The sequence below is a fragment of the Lonchura striata genome, chromosome 8 (assembly GCF_050655825.1).
Source record: "Lonchura striata isolate lonStrDom1 chromosome 8, ASM5065582v1, whole genome shotgun sequence".
In the NCBI taxonomy this organism is placed as follows: Eukaryota; Metazoa; Chordata; class Aves; order Passeriformes; family Estrildidae; genus Lonchura; species Lonchura striata.
The window spans coordinates 9,955,901-9,981,179 of record NC_140710.1 but is presented as its reverse complement, the minus strand read 5'-3'; the positions used below and the strand labels follow the sequence as shown (position 1 = coordinate 9,981,179).

The 25,279-nt window shown below is 40.0% G+C and overlaps 1 protein-coding gene across 2 annotated transcripts in view; it reads right to left on the bottom strand.

Annotated features, from left to right (window-relative positions):
* Window positions 1-25,279, bottom strand: part of EIF2B3 (eukaryotic translation initiation factor 2B subunit gamma) — a 98,321-nt gene that overhangs the window by 37,283 nt on the left and 35,759 nt on the right. For both annotated transcript variants that reach the window (XM_021528458.4, XM_085586293.1), the window contains exon 5: window positions 10,626-10,715. In XM_021528458.4, the coding sequence (XP_021384133.1) occupies window positions 10,626-10,715 (90 nt within the window). The remainder of the gene's footprint in view (window positions 1-10,625; window positions 10,716-25,279) is intronic.

Genomic DNA, 25,279 nt, shown 5'->3' with positions numbered 1-25,279 from the left:
TAAACTTTTTTTTGTCTTCACTTTATCCTTTCTTGAAGAACTTTGAAAGCTTTTTGGCCAATGAATCCCATCTCCTCTTTTTCATGAGACAGCTTTTATGCATAATGTTCTTTCCAGGTGGTATTAATCCATTGAAGTTTGGTGTAAAATGCTGTGGGAGCTACAGTTGATCGCTGCATCTTTGATTTAGGGGAAATATCACTCCTCTCCATTCAGCTCTTGGACTTCTTCAAAACCAGTAGCTTAACTAGACAGCATTCAGCATTTCCCATAGACTATTTAAAATGTTATACTCCTTTTTTTTTAAATTTTTTCACTTTAAGTAAAAAAATTCAGTTGCTCCTCTTTGATTCAAGACTGTTCTAAGATCAATCCTTACCTCATGCTCTAGGCTCCTTATCACATTCAGAATGGAACTCAAGAGTACCATCACTAACTTAAGGAAGACACTTCTTAGCTACTCTATTCATGTATGTGTGCTCTATTATCACTGGTAGCAGTTACTTCCCATCTACAGGCAGGAAGTTAGAAGTCTCCCACAACAATAATTTAATGTAATAATAAAGTCAGTGACAGGGTTACAGACTTATTTATGATTATTCATGTTTCACTTGCCTTGCTAAGGCACAGTGAAATTTAACATTGAACTAACACCCAGAAAAATAAAAAAAACTATAAGAAAAGTGAAATATTAGGAAGACAATAATTGTTTTCTCTCTTTACCCAAAATTCAACCTGTCAGTAAAAAGGGACTCGGCATTTCAAAAGGATGTATTAGTGACTGAGGTGTTATGGAAGAAGAGAGATTTAGAAGCAAAACAGAGAGGGACAGAAAAGAAAACATTATCTTGAAAATAGTACATTCAGATCATCTGAATGAAGAATACAAGGGAATTATGTTTTTCACTGCAAGAGACATATATATGGTATCATGGCATAAGGATTGTGCTATCCTCACAAGGAGATACCCAGCAAAGCAAGATAATAACTTTGCCTGAAGTATAATCTTATATGCAAGTACTGCTGGGTACATGAAATGTACTGAATTGATAAAGGAATGTTTAGGGTGATAGTGCTCAAGTTGCAATGATTTAAGAAGAAAAAAATATATGGGAAAAAAGCACACAAAGATGGGTAAACTAATTACTTCTCGACTCCGAAATCACATCTCGTGTGAAGACAAAAGTCAACTTGACTGAAGGTTACCCAAGGAAACTGAAACTGCATCAAACAGTGGAAAAATAGTTAACCATTTTTAATGTTTATTATCAGATCAGAACGAGCCCAGCTGAGGCCACCAAGAGGACCAAGAGCACATGACACAGGAGAAGAAGGTGGGGGAGCTGGGTTTGTTCAGCCTGGAGAACAGAGGGCTGTGGGGGAATCTGATTATGGTTTTCCACTACCACAAGTCATACAGAAGTGATACAGATGACAGAGAGAGTTTTCCAAGAAGTGTACAGTGAGAGAGCAAGAGGCAACAGATGCAAGCTGCAACAAGGGAAATTCCAGTTGGGACATAAAAAAAAATAACTTTTCAGTGAGTGGTACAGTCCTGGGACAAGGCCCAGTTTCCATCTTTAGAGATTTTCAAAACTAAACTGCAGAAAAACCCCTGAGCAACACAAGAGTTAGACTTGAGCAGGAGGCTGGACTAGATCCTGCTAGACATTCCTCCCCAATCTAAGTATTTCTATGATTCTATATTTGAATTACATCTTTCATACCCTTCCTAGATTCACTTTTTTTACAGAATCCAAAGGGTCATAATATGATGCTCTAAGTTACAGTAAGATAACAAAATTAATACATTTTAACATTTACCTTTGAAAATTTGTGTTAGGAGCAGCTTGGGTGCACAGAATACTGTGCTGTGACCAAGCATGCTTTGGTATGTCAGGCACGCGGCCACTATGGAGTATCATGGTCCCACAAAAAGGTTTGCAGTTATTGGTGAAGTTCATTAGCTCCAATTCAGCATATCTAAAGATATGTCTACTCCCAGGTAGTCTGCCAACAGGAAAAGGAACTGTATTTCTTACAGAAGGCATTTGCTGAAAATCACAATGTGTTTAAATCTAGTTTGGATCATTAGGGCTTTTCCCCTTGAGGTTTCAGGAGTAAGCTTGATTGGAACCATGGAAAGACGATAGCAGTAATGATACCCTGGAGGATGAGGACATCAACAATTTTTAAATCCTGGCATTTCTAGTAAGGAGCAGGGAAAGCTCCAACAGCTGGATATGTTTGACAAGGAAAGGAAATGGGGAAGATGAATTGCCATTTCACATTGTAATAGATTAAATGCACTAAGGAGGAGCCTAGGTTGGATTGATTGTGGGGTGGTTTTCCCCCTTTTTCTCTTCCTTGTTTGAAAAGCTACAATCTATTTGCTCTGACTTCACACAGTATACTTCCTGTAGGAGCTATTTGTTTATTTATCCATTTTAATCACAAGGAAAGTATTCATTATAAAATCTCTTTTTACAGCAAAGAGAAACCTTCCAGCCACACGGCTGACACATGTTAACTTGCAGGTATTCACAGAGCAGGTTCTGTTTTAAGCCATCTTTCAGGCAGCCACACAAAGACCACCAAAGCTGGGTGTTCAGTTCTGCCAGACCTCCCCCAGCCAGCAGCCCTTGCCAGGAAACACAGGTGACAGCCTGAATGATAAAAAGGCATTTAGAGGGGAAAAAGAAAAAATGCACTGGTTTAGTCTGGGCAGCACCTTAATATAAACCTGCAGGGGCCTTTGTGTACAGCATAGCACACAGCCATCCAAGCAGGAGCTCCAGAGACAGTCCCTTGTACCTCAAGTTTCCAAAGATCCCACACTGCCCTGCCCTTTATCAAGGGAGGAGAAGGGTGGTTCTGCTGCAGCTCTTTCCATGGCCACAGATCTCCCAACACAGCACTGAGACAGCAAACCCTCCTCTCCCCTCTTGGTGCTGGCCCAGCAGACACTCTCTGGACACAGCAGAGGGGAACTCAGCAGAGAAGTGTGCTCTGGGATTGCAGCTGAAGCAGTTTGGAAAGGCAGAGCACTATGACCTCACACAATTTGCTCTTATTTATTTCAGCAGTAAAAAAAAAATACCAACCCAAACCCCAGTGTTTAACTTTGTAAACAAAACATACTGACTTTGGCTATAAAGTTTACTGCAAATTTGCTCAGTTCAGAAAAGAGTTTCTCTACTGGCAAATTCTGGCAGGCAGCTCTCCAGCGCTGGAAGAACTGCAGAAAGCTGATTTGTTTTCTTAGCTACAGCTCAGACTCTTAAAGAGTGCACCCTGAGAGGAGGGCTCCCCAGGGAAAGTAGATTTCCCTGGTGGCAGGCAAGATGTTAGCATTCAGCATTCCCAGGATAAGGCACTGTGAATTGCTAACTCAGACCTTTTGATGTGAGCATAGTGCTGCTGTTTATAGTTCTTGCCTCTCCAGTACCACAACTGATCCTTCTGGCCACAGGAAGAGCTGCCCACTTCCCAGGTGACTGTACCTGGGAAAAATGTGGCTTTTTCTACATCTAAAACTTCAGAAGGACTAGATTGTGGACAAAATGGTGATTTGCAAAACACATTACTAAACACAATAAAATTTTATGTGGTTTTAGAGAGGAAGAGAGGTGAGGAAAAAGGGGGAAGGATACCATACAAGTATGTGAAATGTCCTACTATATAAGAGGAATATGTGTGTTGTCAATTTTGTCTTACATATGTCTACACAGTCTTTAGAAATGAAGTCTGATGATCTTATGTCACAAAATGCATGTGACACTCAGGTGGAGAACAGAGAACCCAGAACATCTGAACAAACACACAGTGGCATCTGCCTCCACCAAATCTGAAATTATCAAAATTCAGAGGTGGTGCAATTAGGGTGCCTGAAAAAAAATTGCCCAGAATTTCCTAATTTAAGTTTCTGTTTTCATATGTTTGTAAACTTTGCCAAAGTGTAACTGTTTTGGCTGAAATTACCAATGCCAGGTGTTTCCCTCAAGCTGATTCTTTTTTTGGATAGCGTCATCAAAAATGTCTCAGCTATTTCCAAGAACAAAATTATGGAAAAACCCCTTTGTTTTGATCATGTTAAAAATATTTCATGTGCTGTGCTGAAAAGCTCTTGCACTTCCATGCTTGGAATTTGGCACAGCACAGGGTTGTCTTTTCGTCTGGGCATTACATTTGTAAACAGGAAAAGTGCCCATACTACACCAGGTTAAGTCTGAAAAAACACTGTTTGCAGATGCTTGGAAAAGACCCATTTGGTTTGGATTTTTTACTTCTAAAAGGTAGAAGTATGTCTATGTTGGGCATGCTCCATTCTCTCTTTTCTGCAAGGCAATAGAAGTACTTGTACACTGTTCCACAGAGAAACACAGTATGCTCTGGGCCAAGGTTATAAATGATGACATGGATAGTCTTTGAAGTTTAGAGCATCCTAACTCTTTCTGGTGGCTGACCTGAAAGGTGATAAATCTATGCTGGTAACAGCTACTCTCTTAGCAAGAGTCACAGTAGACTTACTGATTAATTCTAGAAGTGAATTAATACATACATACATAAATAAATATATATACACACACTTAATATCATGGTAACAGTTTGGGCACTCAAATTAAGAAAAGCTAGAAGCATATTGCTTATACCTCAATTAAGACCTTGTGTGTTCACATTATGATACAACCCTTAAAAACACACCTACTTTTCCCCTCGTGCCAATCTCAATCTCTTCTTCACCAAGTGCAAAGATGGACTATGCCCTGGGGATGGATCACCTTTGTGTAATGAGGCAGAAGAATGCCTCATTTGTTAGAACATCTGTGTTAAATGTACAAAGCAGAGGGCTGCAAGAGGAGAAAAGAACTGCTAAGATGCAAGACAAATGAATGATGCCTGAAGAACTGATTTTTACTCTTTTTTCTTTTGTAATTCCCTCCTGTCAGAGGACTTTATGGATGGTGTCAAATGCAGAACATAAATCTAATTTCTGCAGGTTGCCAATGATTATCACCCTGCAACGGCTATCATCAATGGAAAACTTTTTCAACATTACAAGCTCCCTGTATAACATTAATAATTGAAAAATGGCATACTTAAGACAAAGCTGCTTCAAACCTCAACTCTTGTGTATCTGGTTTCACACTTTCAGAAGGGGAAAACCATGCTTCACTAATATATGTACTGAACAGAGTTAATGGGCATTACCCAATCAGTGATGAGCACCAAGAGGAACGTATTTACTTTTACCTTTCCAAAACAAAGTATTTCACTTATCTTCAGAACATGGTTTAAATAGGAATGAAGGCTGGTGGCCTTCACCTGAACTACAGAAGTTATGTACAACACTGAACAGTGTCTCCTTCAGTAAACATTTCAGGCAATAAATGAAGCTGTGGTCACAGACAGGGAAAAAAATACCCAAACGAGGTACAATATAACTGAGGCTGTTCCATAATATGTGGGAAAAATAAAAGCAAAAAGTTGCAAAGGGAGCCTCAGCTGTGGCACTTAATAATTGGCAAGTGCCAAGTGCTACAAAGTTAGTATTTTTAAATGTGGCTTTTTGTACGCTCAACTTGTAACTAAGGTTTGATTAGTATGTTCCTGACAAGATCTGCACTGATGAAATTTAGGAAAAAATTTTTTGGGGACCTTATTGATTAAGACCACATATTGCTTTGCTTTAGGCAGCCTTGATCTGGCTTTGGACTTTGTGGTCTACCTCAATGAGGGATGAAAACAGCAATCCCCTTATGCCTACAGGTTTCAGCTGTGAGTATGGTAAAATTCTAACAAATATAACAAATACTGCCATCTGTACCTGCACAAGTGACTTTGGGCACAGTGCCATTCATGTACACCTGTATTATAAATGCATATTACATATGTTCTTAAGCATGTTCACAAGATATGTAGAGACATATCTTCAAGACTTAAATTTCCAAAGCTAGTTTCAATTTTCCATGTTAAAATTTTACAAGGAAAGTATCTCCCCTCCTCTCAATTATGTATCTTACTTCACCAGGCCAAAGCTTTAGAAATATTCAGGAAAAACAGAACACAAGCTACCATGCAACTTCCCTTTGATCACGTTTCTCCTGGTAGCAGCTTTTAGCAAGCCAACTGTCAGCACGCAGCAAAGAAATACCAGCACATGCCTGTGCAACACGCGGGGCTCACACGGCACAGGCCCACATCCTGCCCTCTGCTACACGTGAAGTTCATGGGGGAAGGAGAATAAGGACTCTCTTCTTCCATCTGCTCCGAATGCAGCAGCGAGGCAGGATTCCAACCTAGCACTCAGGAGAGTGCCAAAAAAGGGACTGGCTACTGTGCTGGCTGCCACTCCAGGGCCCCAGGGGTGTGAGGCCCGCCAGCTGTGGGGTGGAGCCGTGCCCCCAGCCAGCTACAGCCTCTGCTTCTGTCTCGCTGCTGGCTCAGCGCGTGGAATGATTGCTTTAAGAAAAGCAATATTGTGCAGTTCATCGTGTGCTGCAGGTGTTCACCTTCAACTGTCCCTGCCCTGTGCTGGCAGAGCAGCTCCAGCAGCATGCACGGCCTCCGCTTGCCTGGCTTCCCACGCCACAAAGTGTGGCAGCTGCGAGATCCACAGGCTGGCTTTGCTCTGAGAGAGGAAATGCTGAGGCAAGGAAAGCCCTCACCTAAATACAAAGAACTCACATTTTTAACTGACTTCCCTCCCATGTGGAAGTGTGGTACAACCCCACACTCTCCGCCAAGACCAACCTCAGCAACTCTAATTTCACTGATGAAGAAAGCAACCTGGTGAAGAATCAAAGGCCTTTGCTGAAATAAACCCTAGGGCCAGGTTCCACCAGCAGAAAATTCAGCCCTGAACTGAATTTTCAGCTCTGAAAACAATGCTTCACATTGAGGCCATAGTTCCTGTTCAGACAGGATAAGTCCAGCTGGCAGCAGGGTATGGTCTGTGACCTCTTGTGAATCTCACGAGGACAGACCCAAAAGTCACCAGTGCTTGGGTATCCACTGCAGATGCAGGGATGGAGACGTTATCCAAGGGCAGAGCTCCCAATCCCATACTGGCACCCCTGTGCAGAGGCTGCCAGAGCACTGCAGCTGATTAAAGAGCACTTTTTAATCAACCTACCCTGGTGAAGCAGAAGTATGGAAAGAAGAGAAGGAACAAATTCCAGCTGTAGGAAATAAACTGCTACAGGCAAGAATTTCTTCAGCTATTGCCCAAGCCAGCATGGAACCACGAGCATTTGAGCTTGGTAGATTTGGACAGGGTAGGACCCTAGCACACTTGATTTCACTAGAATCTAGTGTTGAATTAGGGGATGAGTGATAGATTGGAGATTTAACTGCCAAAATGCATTTTTTCCTCCTAGGAGAGGAAAGAAAAAGCAGTTTCATTCCTGAAAAATAAATTCCCCAGGTTTAAATTACATTAGGGGCATAGTAATTTTTATTTTTGTCTGGACATACATATTTGAGGGTGTTCTAATAAACAGAATATTTCCTCTGATTTTTATTCAAAGGCACTAGCAAGTTCTGCCTTTTAAAACTCAAGAATTTGATTTGCTATAGTGCAATAAAACTTCAGGCAGGATAATCATAAATTTAGGCCTTTTAAAATAGTTCATAAAAATATATTAAAGGACTACAAACTGAGTTACAGGCTACCAAACAGTATTTTGACCTCTCCTAACATCCCTCATCATAGAATCTCACTGCTGCCAAACAAATACTGATTATTTTCCAAACAATCCCACCTAGAAGAGGAAACAAATACATAGAAAAATCAAAGAATCTGACTAGTACCACAAAGCAAGACAGTGATAAAGCTAATGAAAAAGCCCTTGCTATCAAGACTTCATCTTGGAGCTGAATATTCAGCCTTTTTCCAAAGCTGCCACTCAACAAAGTTGTTGCAAATCCTAAAGCAAGATTTATATAGTTAGACACAACCAAGGTTTAGTCATTTCGTGAGTTTTTCTCCTGTTTTCATATTAGTTGCTCATGACTTTTTACAGGTACAACTACAAACAAGTTAGATTCACCCAGGCAGAGCTTGTTCTTTCCATATCTTTGCAGCTAAGCTGGGACTCACTGAAGAAGAAACAGATCCCATACTGATAACCACATTAATTTTCATGTAATGCTCCAACCTGGAAGTAATCATAATTTTCCCCTACAAAAGCCAGTTGTAGCAACTGAATTTTTTACTGCTGGGCAACATCTTTTCAACTTTTGTATGTAAAAAAAAACATTTGAAAAAATGTAAATGCTTCACTGAGTTACAAACAATGAAAAAAGGTGTTCTGCCTGCCATCAAACCCCGCTGTTAAAATATTAACACAATGTAAATATTGTAATATTGAGGAAGTACACTGTGTCAGTACTTCCTGGCACTGTACAAGAGCTTCACTGTTCGCTTCAGTCCCTGCTGTTAGTTTTAAACACACACAACTTAAACAAGGCATCTGAGCTTCTCCAGTCCTGGTGCAGAATTGCAGAGAGGCAAAATCTTACTGTAGGTTCTTTCTAGACTAAAAACCAAAGTATTAAAAAGAATCCTTAAACCCAAACAATTATGTAGATGTCAGTACTTTTGAGGCAAAAAAAAAAAAAGAAATCCCGGAGTCTTTCAAAGGTCTTGGCATATTGCTGCCAAACATGGAAAGATCTTTGGGTATGCACTGTCCTCCCCTTCCTCAGAGAAGAAAAACAAGCTGCAAATGCCCACCAGTGCCAGAAGTCTGAAAGCTGAAGTTATTCCTCATGGCAAAAGTCCCATTCCACAGATTTGCCAGTTAAGCACATTACTTGCAATTGACTCTCTCAATTGACTGAATAAGCAGCATTTGTGTAATAAAGAGAATGAAGCAGCCATCTACCATCAGTAAGCCAGATGTTGCTATCAGGTCTTAAGAAACACTGTCTAGATGCTGTAATTATCTATTTGTTATGGAAGTGTCACAGAAAAGCAGCACAGCTTCAAAAAATAGTGAAGACAGAATAACCTCGCTATAGAAAACAACCAAAAAATCCCTGGTCTATCATACTTGCAAAAAGTCAGTAGGCTTGTTCTATGGGGATCTGGGGGCAACTAGAAGAGTTTTACTCTACTGGCTTTGGTTAATACAAGGTAAAATCCTGACTGCCAAAGTCAAAGATCTCACCAGTTTCCACTGAAATAGCAGAAAAAAGATTGAAATATGAAGTTACCGCTACTTACACCTAGAGGCCTCTCTGAGTGACATATCTGACAAAGATCATCCTTATTCCACAGATCTAAATTCAAAACCAAATGAAATACTAGGGAAAAATAACTGAATGTGTGAAACGTCTAATATTCCAGAAATGTCTAATCTCAGCATAACTAGGTGCTAGGGTTTCAAGAAATGAGTCCTACATGCTGTACTATGACAAAAGAAAGGTGTAAACACTGCTTCATGCTACCACAGGGAGCGTGAGAATTCCAAACCCTCATCAACTTTCTAAAATACACTAAATAAATGGTTTATTCCAGGTTTATTCCTGCTGCTCCTGAAACTTTCTCACCTTTCACATGGTTCTGTACACAAGTGGGAACTAAAATAACTTGTACAATGCCCCCGTGGACCAAAGTGTTGGATAAGCCTTATTCTTATGTGTGGTAAGAAACTGCCCTCAGGGTTAACACAGATTTTCCACTTAATTTTAATTTGCTCACAGACCCTTTTTCTGGAAGAGCTCCTTCAAGTATGTATCCAGCTGTATCACCAGATTTGTATATGGTCGAGACTAACATAAATCTCCCACCCTCAATGTTTTTTCACATGTCAGTTTATCTGCTAAGAAAATGTACTATGAACACAACACTTAGCCTCTGTATCTTTTATCTTACTTAAAAGGGTAGAAAAACTCTTGAGAACTCAGTGAGCACTCAGTATATGTAATGGGCATGAGAGGGCTATAAAAAGTCTAGGAACAGGACATAATTCCAAAACTGAACTACTTACTGTGAGGGGGAGTGTTCATTTGTTTGTTTTTAAAAGACAAACAGGGTTTTTTTTTGTCTGTTTCATGAAATATTATAGCTAAGATCCTTCTCCACTTCCATAAATGGATGTTTTTCTTACTCTCAGTGGGTGGTCTCAGAGTTTTGACAGAGGAATATCACAAGCTAAAACATAGGATGCTACAGAGATAGCCCACCTGCAGTGGTGGTGGATGTGAAGGGGCAGAGGGAAGGTGATTGCAAAGACCAAAACAGACTGTGGTGGGGGAAATCAAAGGTCAGAAATGTATTCACAAGCCTAACAATACGGACACCCTGGTAAAATGAGCAGCCAAAAAGAATAGATACATTATAAAAAGAAGGGATGCATAAAAGAGACAAAAATGTTAGTGTTCACTTATACTGGGGTTTGTGTTTTGTTTTTTTTCAAAAGATCCTAATAAGACACTCAGACATAATGCTTGGCATTTCTTTTAGTATGGTTAAAATATTTTGAAAACTGGTCTCTTTTATATTTCTATTTTATGCTAGCTAATTTAATGGAAAAAAAAAATTCCTTTAAAAGTTCTGGTGTAAACCATATGTCAATGCAAATGCCTGCTACTACCTTGTGTGTTGCTTGGTTTCTTACCTGTTTTCTACCAGAAAGTCTACCACGTATTTCTTCAGACAGTAGAGATGGGCATCCATTAGCCCTGTTCTGATGTGCATTCTGGGGTGCCTGGAAAAGAACAAAAATGGGAAAATCATGGAGATTTTGCATGGCTGTTTACAAGAACTTGACTTTGCAGTAAGGTCAGGGGATAGTGACAAGTGGGCAAAGGTCTGCTCCTTTCCAGGTACAGTTGGACTGCTGGAACAGAAGAGCTCAGGCTGCCATTATTGGGCTGTGTCTATAAACTTACACCTGCTGGCCCTGGGCTGATTTGCTGCAAAAGAAAACACCTCCTCCAAGGAGTCATTACTCCTGCTACATCTTCTCATGTAAGTGGAAATTGCACATTACTGGGCAGGAAGCCAAAGTAATGGGCCCAGAGTGCTAAAAGTTACAGTGGGTAATGTCAGGGTACAATAATTCAAAGCTTCTGGCTAAGTGCCTGCCTTAATATATATGCAAGGCTGGGCATGTTCTGCTAGCAAACACAACAACACTACTGTATTTTCTCCAACACTTCCTGGAGGGGAAGAGGGGAAGGAGATGGGGTCTGCTCACCTTTCCTACACTAATGATTGTCACAGCTCAATTACAAAGCATCTGGCTATCCAGCCCAGTAAGGTGGGAAATATCAGTAAAACTCCCACTCATCCTAAGTCAAACAGGGAAGTCTTTGCTTTCAGAGTGGTGTCAAGCTTTCAGGTTAATATTTCAGAACCTCAGGAATCTCTGGTAGCTTCAAAATTTTAAGAACAAAGTTTAAACCACAAAGCCTAATTGACTACTCCTATTGCTCCTCTTTATGATTTCTCTGTTCTTGAATAATGGAAACCCTTTTTGGAACCTGTTTCAAACCAGTTAGATATTTTAGGCCAATATTACTTTCCCTTCCACAAATCTGTGGCCCCATTTGAGTGCATTCTGGCTGCCTGAACATTTGCCACTAGTTTTCAGAACAGAAAAGCCACAAGAATATTTAGCCTGCAGATTAAAAAAGACAAAACACAACAACACTCAGAGACTACGCTGAGCTGTTCAAGCCATCCATAAATGCACTCACAGTCAGAGGCTATTAAGGAGAGAAATTTCAATCCACACCTGAAATTGTCTCTGTTTTTATTTTGCTTTCTTTGCTGTGTGGATTTAACAATTAAGTTTGAATGAACATATTTTATCAGTGTACTCTATCCAAATTGATTTGCTTATTCCAGAAAATGCTAAAGTCAGATGTTTGTGATCACGATCACTTGTATTATGTAGTTAGCTCAGCAGAAGGATCACTCACAAGTTGGGCATGCATATAAATATAAACAATAAACCAATACTACCACACTAAATATTTAGTAACACCAAAGCTACCAAGAACATCACATATACTAGTAAGCCATTTTTTAGTGCATTTCTCAATTAATGCCTTGAACTACCAAACTATTTAAGTGTTCACATTTCATAACTTATGTGGCATTTCTCAAGCATGCCATTCAAGCTACGCATATTTTTGACTATAACAAAATTCTTTAAGTCTCATTTCCAAAAGGAAAGCTCCAATAATAGTAGTACAACATTTTGCTGTGAAGTATGTGGTACTAGAAAATGATATATGCACTTTCAGTGGATTACTTCATTAACAAAACATGAGCTCACCTAGCAATGCTCCAGTACTGATGTTATCAGTGGCCCAGATGTTGCTGTGGAAGGCAGCCCAAATAGCAATGTTCCTTATGCAAAGAGGATAGGGAATCCACTAATTTTAATGAGATCTTGCAGTTGGAAGTAAGCAGATTCCCTCCTCCTCTGCATCCTGAGAATGGTTTCCACATTTTGTGTATGTATGAGAGGGAGAAATTTCCTATCTTCTCTGAGAAGGGTTCCTTTGTATTTATGTAATAAATATAGTCATTTACTGGGAAACCAAACAAATCAATGGAACGGGCCATAAACATGCAAAAATAGAGAAACAGATGGAACATAGGAAGGAGAGGCAAAAATGGGAGAACAAAATTCAATTCTTAACCTGAAGATGACAAACAAGACAAAATTTCTTTAGTGTCAGAATGCCAGTTTTTTTCTCTTCCTATTCAAGATCCTTCATATACTCCCCATTAAACACCAGGCAGGGGAATGCTGCAAGGGCTAGGCATCAAGCAATGGTGTAAAACAGGAATTCCACAGTAAATACTGGTTCTGACGCCAGTGTCTGTGTGGCTCTGACACATGCAGTCTCCCCACCTGCAAACTGGAATAATGCTATTTAGCTACACCACAGGACACTGAGGATTTGGGGACTGAAGTTTGTCTCTGCATGCAAGCATTGTACCAAGTTTTACTGTAGCTAGGCAACTTTGTTATAAAGTAATAGAAAATCAGTGGAAGTGGACAAATAGTAGCATGGTGCTATCCCAGCTCCTCCATCACACACAAAAAAACCCAACAAAAAGCAGCCAGACAAGATGTACTGAAACACCACTCTGAGTTAGCTTTCAATGTAGAATATACTAACAATAATGGAACATCATGCTGGACAAGAGGGAGGTCCCACAATGAAATCCTCCAAAATACAGACCACCTAAGAGATTTGCAACAGAATAGTCCCACAGATTAATATTATAATCACAGCTTCAAAGGTCAAACAGGCAAGTTTGGGCACATGCATAAACAAAGCTGTGATTTCTGTAAACCAGGCTCAAGAAGAGAATAGACACACTAAACCAGACTGATAAGAGCACTCTATCATAACAAGTCACTAAAGATGATGCTCATTTTCACTGACTAGTGCTTAAACCAGTTTATCTTCAGGTAGAAGCAAAGGAGCCAAATAATCTAACAGATAACGGCAAGCCCCATCACCATTTCAAATGAGCATCTGGTTACTAATATTGAGAGCCACACTCCCATCTCATGCCTCTGATCTCCCACTCCATCAGCTAATCTTTACAACATATGAAAAATGAGCCCGAAAGAACAGCTGATACAGAGAGAATTGAATAACAAACAATGCAGGAGCTGACACACCTAGACTTATTGCTTGGAGCGAAGATAATACAGAAGGCTTTTAATTATATCATCAAAGCCAAAGAGAAGGTACTAGGAGGGGCTGGCTGCAGATGGTTAAGTGTTAATGAATGCCGGGTTGGGTGGTTTATCAAAAGAAAAAGACTGGAAATGTATCTGAGAGGGTCACCCTTGAGATGAAAGTTGCAACAGCCATTGTTGAAGCTCTTTAATGAGGGAGGAATGTCAAATGTGTACCCTGTAAGAATCAAACCAATTACTAAATGAACTTCAGTTCAATCTAGCAAATGTAATCAAGCACAAGTCATTAAAATACACAGTAAAACTCCCTTTGGTGCTGCCACTATAGTGTCTATTACTGTCTGTGCTGCCATGCAAGGGAGGGGGCTGCTCCCAGTTATAAGCTCTGTGTGTTAACTGATGGCAGATTTTAGTCCTAATGATGAGGCATGGAGGGCTCCCTGGCAGAAAGTTGACAATTAGAAGGCTAGGAGAGATCTGTGGAGAAGTCAGGGAAAGATTAAAAGAGCTATTTCAATGTGTAAAATTAGCTTTTATTAGCACATAAGTCCACAAAATCTTCACTCAGGATGAGAATGCATAAAGGTCTGCAAGAGTCCTTAGAAAAGTCTGTGCCTGTAATTCCTGACACGCCATTGTGAAATAATAAGCAGTACTAACAGGATTGATGCATGCTTCATACATGGCGTTGCTTTGAAAGTGGAGCCCAGAGCTTTTCTTTCCCTGATAACCCCCCTCAGGATTTCCTCCCTCAGGGAAATCAACCACTGATAGAGCAACCTTCCCTTGTTTAAAGGCAAGAAGTCGGACAATTGTTTCAACTGCAAACTAATTAAGAGAGATTACCACCAAGAGCTGGAGGTTCCAACCAGCTCCATACTCCCACTGACAGTGTGATAATGCCAGGCTGAGGTCAAAATCATAAATCTGAAGGGAGCACACACAATGCTTAAAGCCAAAAAGCCTCTCTACTAAGCATGGGATATTGCCACATTAACCTCACCACCTCACAAATAAACTAGCTGAGAAAGAGAAATCCCATGACCTCCCTTTCCCTAACTTCATACAGCTGTTGATGGAAAATATGAAGGTCTTTAAATAAGCTCAAGGATCTGAGGCTGTCTGTACTCTAACACTAATCCAAGCAATGACACAATAAAAACCTAATCATACCTGCTATTAACCTGGCTCCTAAACCTATACCTGAATTACATCAGATGGGCTCACGGGTATTAGTTAATCTTCCTCCCTGTCCTTCTAAAATAAATAAATAGCAGCAAGCTATGTGCAAACTATGCATTCCACACTTGCATCTTTCCTAACTAATGGCATGTAGCTCACATAGTCCATATAGCCAATACTCTGTCACATTCTTCCTATCCCCACACCATGAACTGTGCTCTTGCATGAAGCAGCGTGCGGTCCAGTTCAAACACAGTGCTGACCCCTGCCTGTCTGCAAGAATGTGGTGCTCTCGTGTTGATACAAAGCCAGTGTACAGATCAACATGAAGAGAAGTCTCACAGCAAAATCTGCCAGACCACCTTTAATGTCTCAAGCATTCCTGCTTTTAAAGGAAAAAAAAATAATCCCTAAATCGCATTGCTCATTTACGGGACAGCTCTTGGCTGCAAACTCACTAATAATAAAAGACCACTGTTACACTGGCTCTTCAAAAATCCCAGACACCTTATGACCTTAATTTTTTTTTTTTTTTTTACCCAGTGCTTTTGACCAAAAAGATCCCAAAGCACTTAGCCCCGTGAATGTCCCCACTGTGTGCTGGGGCTCCTTTGCCCACCGGTGAAATGCTGCCACCTCCGGGCTGCAGGGCTGCGGTGGCGGGGCCGGCCGGGCCCTCCCGCCGCTGCAGAGGAGGGTGGCAGAGGCGAGCCCGAGGATGTGCTTCTTGGGTGGGACTGCTCCAGTTCTGGCTGAGGATCACCTCAGCAATGGGACCCCGAGAGCTCAAGATGACATAGGCTACTATGAGGTGTCTCCCAACACGTGCCACGAGCCCCAGATGACCCTGAGCTCCGTTTCCCTGCTCAGGGGCATCCCCTCACTGTTTCCCTCCCTGTAGTTTTGTAACAACCTTATTTAAAAAGACAGGAGGGCAAGGTTTGCTTTGGTCCACTGAGGATTTGGCAAGGGAGGACAGGACACTGAAGTTCTGGTAACAACTACTCACCATCCATCCTCACAGCTGCTGCTGCTAAAGAGACACTGCACCAGAAATGGGAAGTACTTTCTAAATGAAAATGTTTTATTGATCTAGTGACCTAAGTTGCTTGAAAGCCTTCTGAATAATAAATATTTTTCACTTAAAACCTTCACCACATGCCATTTTTCTTTGTTGTATTATGTTATTAATATACCCATGAGACTATAATACAAACTCTGAACCTACTTTTGACAAAAACATGCTGAAAACTTTTTGGTAAAGGAACTAACCTTCATGGAAAGCCAAAGATTAAATCATTTTCTCTAGTATAAAGAGTATAGGTTAGCAGTCAGAACTCAGGATTAATATTTGCTCAAGGTCAGTAATGTTTTACAATAAGCCAGTGTGACCTCTCTGTAGAAAGAGTAATTTTCTTGGCAACAATGCTGTGTTTTAAAGTTAACATATCTTTAGACTTCAATGCTGAAGAGCAAGGGTGCCAATGGTTGCACAGCCACCCCATCACATGAACCTATAAAAAATATTTTTCTTCATCCTCTGTCAGCTTCCCCATATGAAAAGGAGAACAGCAGTAATTCCTCAGCCACCCCAAGTCAGGAGTGCTCCCTGGGGGCTGCATGGCCACGTTGCTGGATGCACGTGCATCCCCCTGGGAGCACACCAGACACAGCTGCCTGTGAAAGCATTTCCCTAAACTTGGTTCCAAGGGTCTTCTCTACCACACTGAGTGTGAACAGCTGTAGGAAACAACGCAGGGGCCAGGCTGCCCACAACACTACCACCCCTCTTCTCTTTCCCTGTCACTGGAAAAGCAGAGTTAATGCAAATATTTTATACTAGACACTTTTATACTAGATACTATTCTTCTAGAATACCCTGATTGCTATGTATAAACTGGGAAAGCAAAAGAGAGAGACCAAAATGATAATAAGCCTGGAGTTTGGTGTGAACAGAAGAGAATACACTGTGAAGGAGGGCGGGGACTGCCAGAGACATTATTAATAGGTTTTACCCTTGAGCTCTGGCAGCTACTTGTTCTATACACAGAGGAAAAGGATTAATCAAGCCTTGCACGTAAAGGTTCTTTCTATGGTCTGCCAAAATATTTAAAGGGCTATATACAAAGTGTAAGCCTTATTATTATACACATTCAGTGTAATCATCTTATGCTACAGTTAAGGCCATGATGACAATAAAGTAGATTATTGTGTGCTATAACCAATTCAATTCCAACACAACGGGACATGGCTTAGTCACTTAGTTCAGATCTGGTGTTTGAGCTTATTTTTCTTATGCTGGGCTAAACTGTGATTTAAGAGATTTAATCAAGCTTTAGGAAATGGTTTCTTTGCTGAAGAAGGAGAAAGAACTAGAAGTCTGCACCTGGCAACCCTAATCATTTCCAATTTTCAGCTCATTTTGCTTCCTGCTTCATGGAAATTCACCTTAGCAAATAAGCGTTCCCTTAAATCACCAGGGCTGAAAGGATGACAACACTTCAGAGGAACAAGTTTTAAGAAAACAATTGAAGCTGGAGGATTGTATAGAGGCTACTGAAGAACAGCAGTTCCTGCTGATCCCTCCTACATCAGTTCCCTCAGGGCTAAGCAGCAGACATATGATATATTTTTTTAAATCAAATAATTACAGTAAATGCATGGGAAACTGAATACTAGGTCAAAGCTGCAGGTCACTAGCAATATGTACCTTAAACACAGCAAGGCTGACACAATTTCTTCATGCCACTGGCCTGCACTCAAAGGCAAATACAACTGTCTTTGCAGTGTGAGCCTTGCATGACAAGGCACTGAAGACCTGCACCTTCCAGGTGCAGAGCACTTAAAATACACGGTCTGCAAAATTTGGGAGTTTAAGGTAAGGGCATCCCTTTGGGCTACTAAAATACATAGGCAAAAAGAAATTCTTCCACCCCTAACTTTAAATTGCAAGTAAAAGCATAAGCAAAAAACCCCTCCAAAGTTGAAATAAGCATAAATGTTTTCCTTGCATTTCACAGGGCCCAGGAGCAGAACAAATTGAAGCTGTCACACATATCCTCAGGTTTCCCATTGTGAGTTGCTCTTCAGGTATCTCATCAGAATCACCTATTTCTGCACCACCAGTTTATCAAAATTTAAAATCTCTCTTTAAACCTGTTGCTATGCTCAGGCCACAGGCTGATCACTCACTTCCCTTTGCTAGGATCTTTGCCTGACAAGGAAACGGGTTCTTCATGACAGAAAGTGCACCTTTGTGAGTCTTTCTGTAGAACATATTTGCATTCAAGAAAGTTAAATTTCACCAGACTGAAGAACAACCTTGCAAGAGCCTGACAGCAGATCATTAGGGTAAGAAAGAAGAAAAGTGGAGAAGAAAGACTACATGTTAGACAAAGCAGCATCTGGCTCCCACCAAAACACACAGTCCAGAAAGCAAGAAGACATGAGCTTTGAGTCCAAAGATGGGAAAAACTTAAGTGTTATGGTATTTATTACCAAAATCGACTCAAATCCAGCCCACATAAATCCAGCCTTTCTGCCTTAAACCTGGAAATGTTAATTTCCTTCATTTACTGTAAGTGAATTATACTTTGTTCCTACTCCTTGATGGTCTGTAGCTTCCTGAGCTGATGCTTTGACCCATATGGTTTTTTTGATTTTTGGCAACTACTGCCTCTGCCTCAGTTTTGGTTCACAATAAGCTTTTGCTACCATATCTACTCACATCTCAATTCCACTGGAACCTCGACACTTTAGCACTTGACATGGTAACTACTCTTCGTACTAACAAGATCCTAATAACTGCAAGTGTCAAATATTTAATTAGGTAATGAGAACAGCTTTATCTCAGGCAGAAATTAAAGTGGGCACAGAACTCTGCAGCCACTGTGGAGGGAGCCTGGCTGCGACTGCCAGGGCACAGGCTGCTCCACACCTTGGCAATGCTGAAAAGGTACATCAAAGAAAAATACATGTTGAGGAAATTCTTCTAAGGAATCAGCACTCAGACTTCATGAATCCTGCTGTCCTACAGGAAAATAGGGAGGGTTTCCTGACTTGGTTATACTGAAGTCATGACTCAGCCTGTGTATTCAGATACATCCTCAGAGAAATGCTAGCTCAGATTTAAGGCAGCATCGACCTTGAGCTGTGAGATTTCAGGACAGTGAGAGACATCAGAGCTTGGGACATCAACCACTTTAGAGTACAGCCCAGTCCTGCTGTAAAATACCCCAAGGTGATAGGAACATCACACAAGAAACACAGATATACGTACGCTCTTTTCTAGTTTAAAAGAACCTATGCAATTAATCAACTAATATTTTGACAGTATCAAACAAGAATTTCATTAAAAGCATGTCTTAAAATTAGCAAGTTTAACATTCTTTTTGCAAGTTTAACATTCTTTTTGCTGCAGAATTGAAAACCAAAGGAGAACTGAAGTCAGACTAAGCCACTGACAGACATCACTCATCTTTTCAACCCAAAAGAACCTGATGATTACTTCTTTTAATAGCTAACTGGCATTTTACAAAACACCATATAATATATTCTATTAATACCATGGAATGAGGAATATAAGTATCAGAGGAAAAAAAAAAAGGAAAAAAGACTAGACACAAAAAATTATCATCACCACAAGATGACCTTAAAATCCACCCCAAGTCCAAATTTGCATTTTTTTAAACAAGTAATTACAGTGGATTAGTTTCTGGTTAGACCAGATTACTCATGATTTAAACTTTTCAGACTCGTTAATAGCTATAACAAAAGTTGCTGCTTCTTATTACTACAAGAAACTGAACCTACAACTAAAACACTTTCAGGAAGATGCTAAAAGTGGAGATCTATAGCATTAAACCCAGATGAACCAAAACACAGTGCACTAAAGACAGAGCTGGATTTCCAAGAATCTCTTTTACCTTTTACCCATTAGTAGCACCTGAATAAAAGCTTAAGGTTGAGCTGGAAGAATTTTACTCCTTTGGAACAGTGATCACACAGCAATTAGAATACTGCAGAAGAAAATCCTGGTGAATTCAATGCAATGAGAAGGTACTTTGAGCAGGTTTCCTTCCTTCTCTGGAACAGCTATTGCTGACTGAGAAACTTCACACACACTAGAGTGAAGTTTCTCACTTCAGCACATGCTACGGTGGGAGCAGCCTTTATAAATAAGCAGGCAAAAAACCCCAAACAAACAACAAAAAAAACCCACCAAAACACATTGTTGAAGGAAAAATTGTCAGGACAGCTAATAAAACACTGATCATCAGTGTATTTTCACAATTCCAATATTATTTTTTGAACTTTTTAGCTGCACTTATGAAGACCAGTTTTTGGCCAAAATTACCACACATTTTATTGCTATGACACCCAGCACATTACTTGTCTGGAGATAGAGTGGCTTCAGCAATTCAATAGATTGAAGAAATGTCATTAATCTAGACTTCAGTGGTCCCTCACTGTGAAAGCAGCAGCAGAGAGCCATTTTCAGCACAGATCACAAGTTGATCTTGAAAAGCAAGTGAGGAGACAGCAACTGAATCCTCTGTTGTTTATACCACCTGGGGCAGAGTTTAAACCTCACAGTCTAGAAACAATGAACTGGCCATGGCAAGTACCAGAGCTCAGATGTTCCATCACTTGCTCTTAGAAGAGCTCTCTGTACAAAAACCAGAGCAGCAACAAATCCAGCCCCTGCCTTTGCAAGGCTAAACTCATGGTAGGACAATTGCCTCATCTTGAAACATTTAGCCTAACAGAAAGAAAAAGAAAATGGGTAGTGGATGACCTGAAGATTATAATTTACAATTTTACATCAACCTTAGATACCATTAAAACAAAATTACTTCTATTCCCTTCTCGCTTGGAAAAGACTGGGACCATTCTGTCTGTGGTTGTAGACTGTTTCAGTATTATTCAACTGCATAAATGAAACTAGTGTCAAAATTAAGTTTTAAATGGCTTGAGGTTTATAGGAATTAAAGAAGGAAAAATTAAATTTGAAACTCTGCTTGTTTACTAGTACTAATTAAATATGCCAGATTTCTGGGCAAGCTTCCTAGCCTGTGGCTACTACGTTACTGGCTTGTAAAACAGTCAGCAAGTGCATGAGTACAAAGCACAAATACAATAACAGATTTCATGTACAATCCTGCCCTTAGTTTATAAAGGAAAAATGTATTAGAACCAATATGTAACCATAAAGACCTGTGCTAACCCTCTAGACTATGCTAGTAATATAAAAAAGGCCCAAGTCTACAATGGCTGCTTTTGCAGAGACAATTATAAAAAAAGTAAACACAGAGAGAGGTAAGAAGCAATAAGCGTAACAAAAATGAACAGAAAGCCTTAAAGACCAGTTTACTTCTAAAAATTCCATGCTTCTGGGCTCTGTTCTCAAAATAATTTGCTAATAAAAATAAAAGGGAGCTTTAACACTGCAACAGATGAGGTGGGTCTGATTCTTCACACCACAGAAGCTGCACTCTTCACAAATAGATTTAATATTATATTGAACTTCACTAGAAAATAGCTTTATTCTGAATAGCTGGAATTGCATATTTAATGGGAGCATGGACCATATCTTTAAGGGCACAGTCCTTTATACTTTTAAGATGGGCAATATCTTTGTGTTCTACATTTTAAAGGAACCAGCACAATGAGCTCATAGTCTGTGAGGAAACTACAACAACCAAGAAACAACAAACTGAAACTAATCTCAGAAAATAAAAGGAGTCTCTGGGGACAAAACAAAATACAATGGTAGCTGTATAATCCCTAGGTAGGTAAAGAAGGAGGGACAGTAAGAGCCCATCACCTAAACACTGTTCTTTCCACACCCTTCTTTCAGGAAAAGCTCCTCCATTTACCTTCTGTGCCTGAAGCAGCTGTTTCTACATAAGCAGCAAACAACTCTTAATAAAGAAACACTTGTGGACAATTTGCTGCCCTGACAGCTTTAACGTGAAAAGCCTTTCACAGCAACTCAAATTAATGTATGTTCCCACTGTACAGTAGTCTTGCTCAGCTTTAAGGAAACCAGGAATTATGCTTCAATAAAAATTCAGCCACACAAATATTCTGCTGTAAAAAGAGGCATAAACATATAACTCTTCAACTTCCATAATCACGTACATGAGGCAAAGGGAAATGATATAAAAATAACTAGGTTTTTGTTTATATCTCTGATTTAGAAGAGCAATTCCAGAAACTAAATTGCTTCCACAGAGGCATTGATTTAATTAGTCTGCATAGCATGCTTTATTTGTTTTCAAACCTCTGACGTACATTGATAAAAAAGAAAAAAATATACAGTGGACACACACAAAATAATTGCCTAAATTTTTCTATGCCAGATGCAAGTAGGAATTCTCCAACACACTTTCATGGGCTCTCCCCTACATGCAAATGATCCTTTTTTAATATACACAAACTATGCATGTTTTCAATTAAAAACATGGCTGGATCAATTGGATCATATATTTTTGCAGACCAGCCAAAAATCAAACACAAACTGAAGCCATGAAGGAATTTCTGGAAGTACAAACCATACTACAGTTCTACTTCTGGCAACGAGAATCACCTCTCATTTTCAAACAATGCTAGAACTGACAGCAGTGCACAAAAATATGCTGTCATTCAGCAATGAAATAACTACATTAACAAATAGTACTTAGAAGCCTAAAAACCCCTAAGTGGTCAAAATCTTAGCTTAGCAAATAAACCCACTATGATCAAGCAACAGCAGAACACTGGCTTCTTGCTTTTTGGTAACTCTTAATCTCAATTTTGGGTCCTGCTATTCAACAGGATGACACCACATGCTCCTCAGAGACATGAAAAATGGATTCTCTTCAGGACACAAACAGTGGCAGGGAGGGTGACAATTTTGCTTAAAGTAACAAACAGGACTACAAAGAATGGGCTCTCATACACTTTTTTCCCCGTTCCATTTTGATTGCCACGAGTACAGATGTTGCTTGTCCTGTCTCACAATAGATTTAAAAGCCAAAACATCCCAGAATTTTGGGAATGAACATTCAACTGTGTGTGTAAGTAAGACATTATTCACTTTTAGAGACAACATCAAAGTTCAAGTTAGTGTCTACTTTGAATGAATACTTCTGAAGTTCATCAATTTTTCTGCTCTTTATAACCTCATTTAATTTTCCCTATGCATGCAGCACCCAGCAAGCAGGGGCCAACAATTCTGACAAACTAACTTACACAGAGAAGTCAGATCAGCCTTTGCAAAGACACTTGCAGTTCTCCTTAGCTCTCATGTGTGCACAGCACCCAGATGGTGGTGGCCTCACATCACCTTCCCAAAACCCCTGCTCATTTTGAGCTTTTGGATGCTGAACAATTTGGTTCAACTTTCACCTCTTCACCATACAAAAACTTTTCAGGCACTGCCCAATGATAAAACATTCACAGGTCAGTGTATCTAGAACTTAGGAAACAGTCATATCCTAAGATAGCTAAGACTCTACATATTTCCACTGAGACATGAATTAACACTCATGGCCAATTTTTTTATTGCCATTGGAAGAGCAATGAAATCAGCAGTAGATATGCAGACATATGGCAGGTAGCAGACTGAAGACATCCAGAAGTCTTGACTGGAACTTGTGAGTCACTTCCACTGTGAACACAAGTTTTCATGTACGAAAATTAAGAAGTCAAAGTAAAACGAACTTTTAAATTATTGTGCTGCAGTTTGCAATGATCGTTCACTCATACTCAGGACCAGACACCTTTCTCATACTGACAAGCTCATATCCTTTCATCCACTGCCTCCAAGATGGTGAATCAATCAGCTAGAACTTAAAACACAGAAATGAAGGAGCAGGTAAAGTGACAGATTTGTTTGCAGCAAGCTCCTGAACTGCAAGGTTATTTCAGCTCTGGCATCTGGCATTTTTGCTGTTCGTGGCATTCTTGATTTACAGGTTCATTATAACTTTGTTTATACACACAACCTTTATGAAGCCACTATTCAGTAGGGAGCATCACTTTGTTTTATTACCTGTCATTCAGAAAACATTCACTTTCTGTTTATGGAAAAAACTGATATTAAAAAAAGTGAAAATTAGATCATACTCAGCTGCTGAAATCAACTTGGAAGATGTTTTACAATAGATTGCTTGCAAAAATATCTGTCATGTTTTTTAAATGTTTAGGAGAAATGAAAGTAGTTAGTCTTTGGAGCAATCACCTTCTAAAGGGAATTACTTTTCTATTGTGAAAATAAACGATTTGAGGAATTATAAAAGATTATACTCCTGTTTGATAATTGCATTCTACTGGATCTTGAAAGCGCTGACCAAAGCTATACGTGTGGGTAACAAAACCACGGTTCACACCACAGAATTTAAAAGCTGCCATCAGGTGGCCAAACTGGAAGAGCAGAGCAGCAAACAAATGCAAGAATTGAAGAAACATAAACATCACTTTTTCTCCTTTATGCAGAACAATATGGACCTGACAAAGCGCAGATGACACAAGGGTTTCTGCAGCACGACTGGCTCCTCCCAAGAAGTCCTGGTGCTATTTCCTCAGGACACACAAGCTCCAGCACTGCTGTGCCAGCCTGGCCCTGGCAGCCCTTGGGTGTCAGCTCAGGGGCACCACTCAGCCCTGCCAGACTCACGTCAGCATTTGCAGAACCAGTTCGGATGCATGCCAGGAGTCACACACCTATATACAAATCCCTGCACACCCAGGAAGAGCAGCTTGTTAACGCAAAATAAAATAGATTTAATTTTTCACTGCATGTCCAATGCCTTTGTAGAACTAAAAAGAAAAAAGGGAGAATTAGTGCATTGAAAGGGAACTAGAGACAGTGGAATGGTAAGAACAGCAGTGCATAGTAATGTAACACACGATACACGACACAATAATAAATAATACAGACATCTGACATGTAAAAATACAAGTGCTGAAACTGAAAATCTGGGTTCAAACATGACCTGTAGTTCAGGCTACAGGATGCAGTGTTAGATCAGCTGTTTCCTGCCGGTCATTTTAACAAGTACTATTCTAACTCCGTGTGGGAAAGCCAACAGTTAATACCCTGTACTCAGAGCAACATTTTACATTTACACTACTGACATAAATGTTCACGAGTTATGCCCCTATGAGACAGGAAAGAAATATTGCATTCATTTTAAAAAGAAAAGATAGTGTGAGGCACTAACATTAAGTGGATTTCTCAAGCTCACAAAGCCAAGTAGAGAGGTGAAAGGCATTCTTAATGCAAACAGGTGATAACACACCAATTTGTATGAAGTTTATCCCTTCCAGCACCAGATCTCCCAAACAACGCTTCCCCAGTAAACACAAAGGTCACTTATTTTAATGGTTCTCCACAACAAAAAGATTAACACTTCTATTTTTTTCAAACA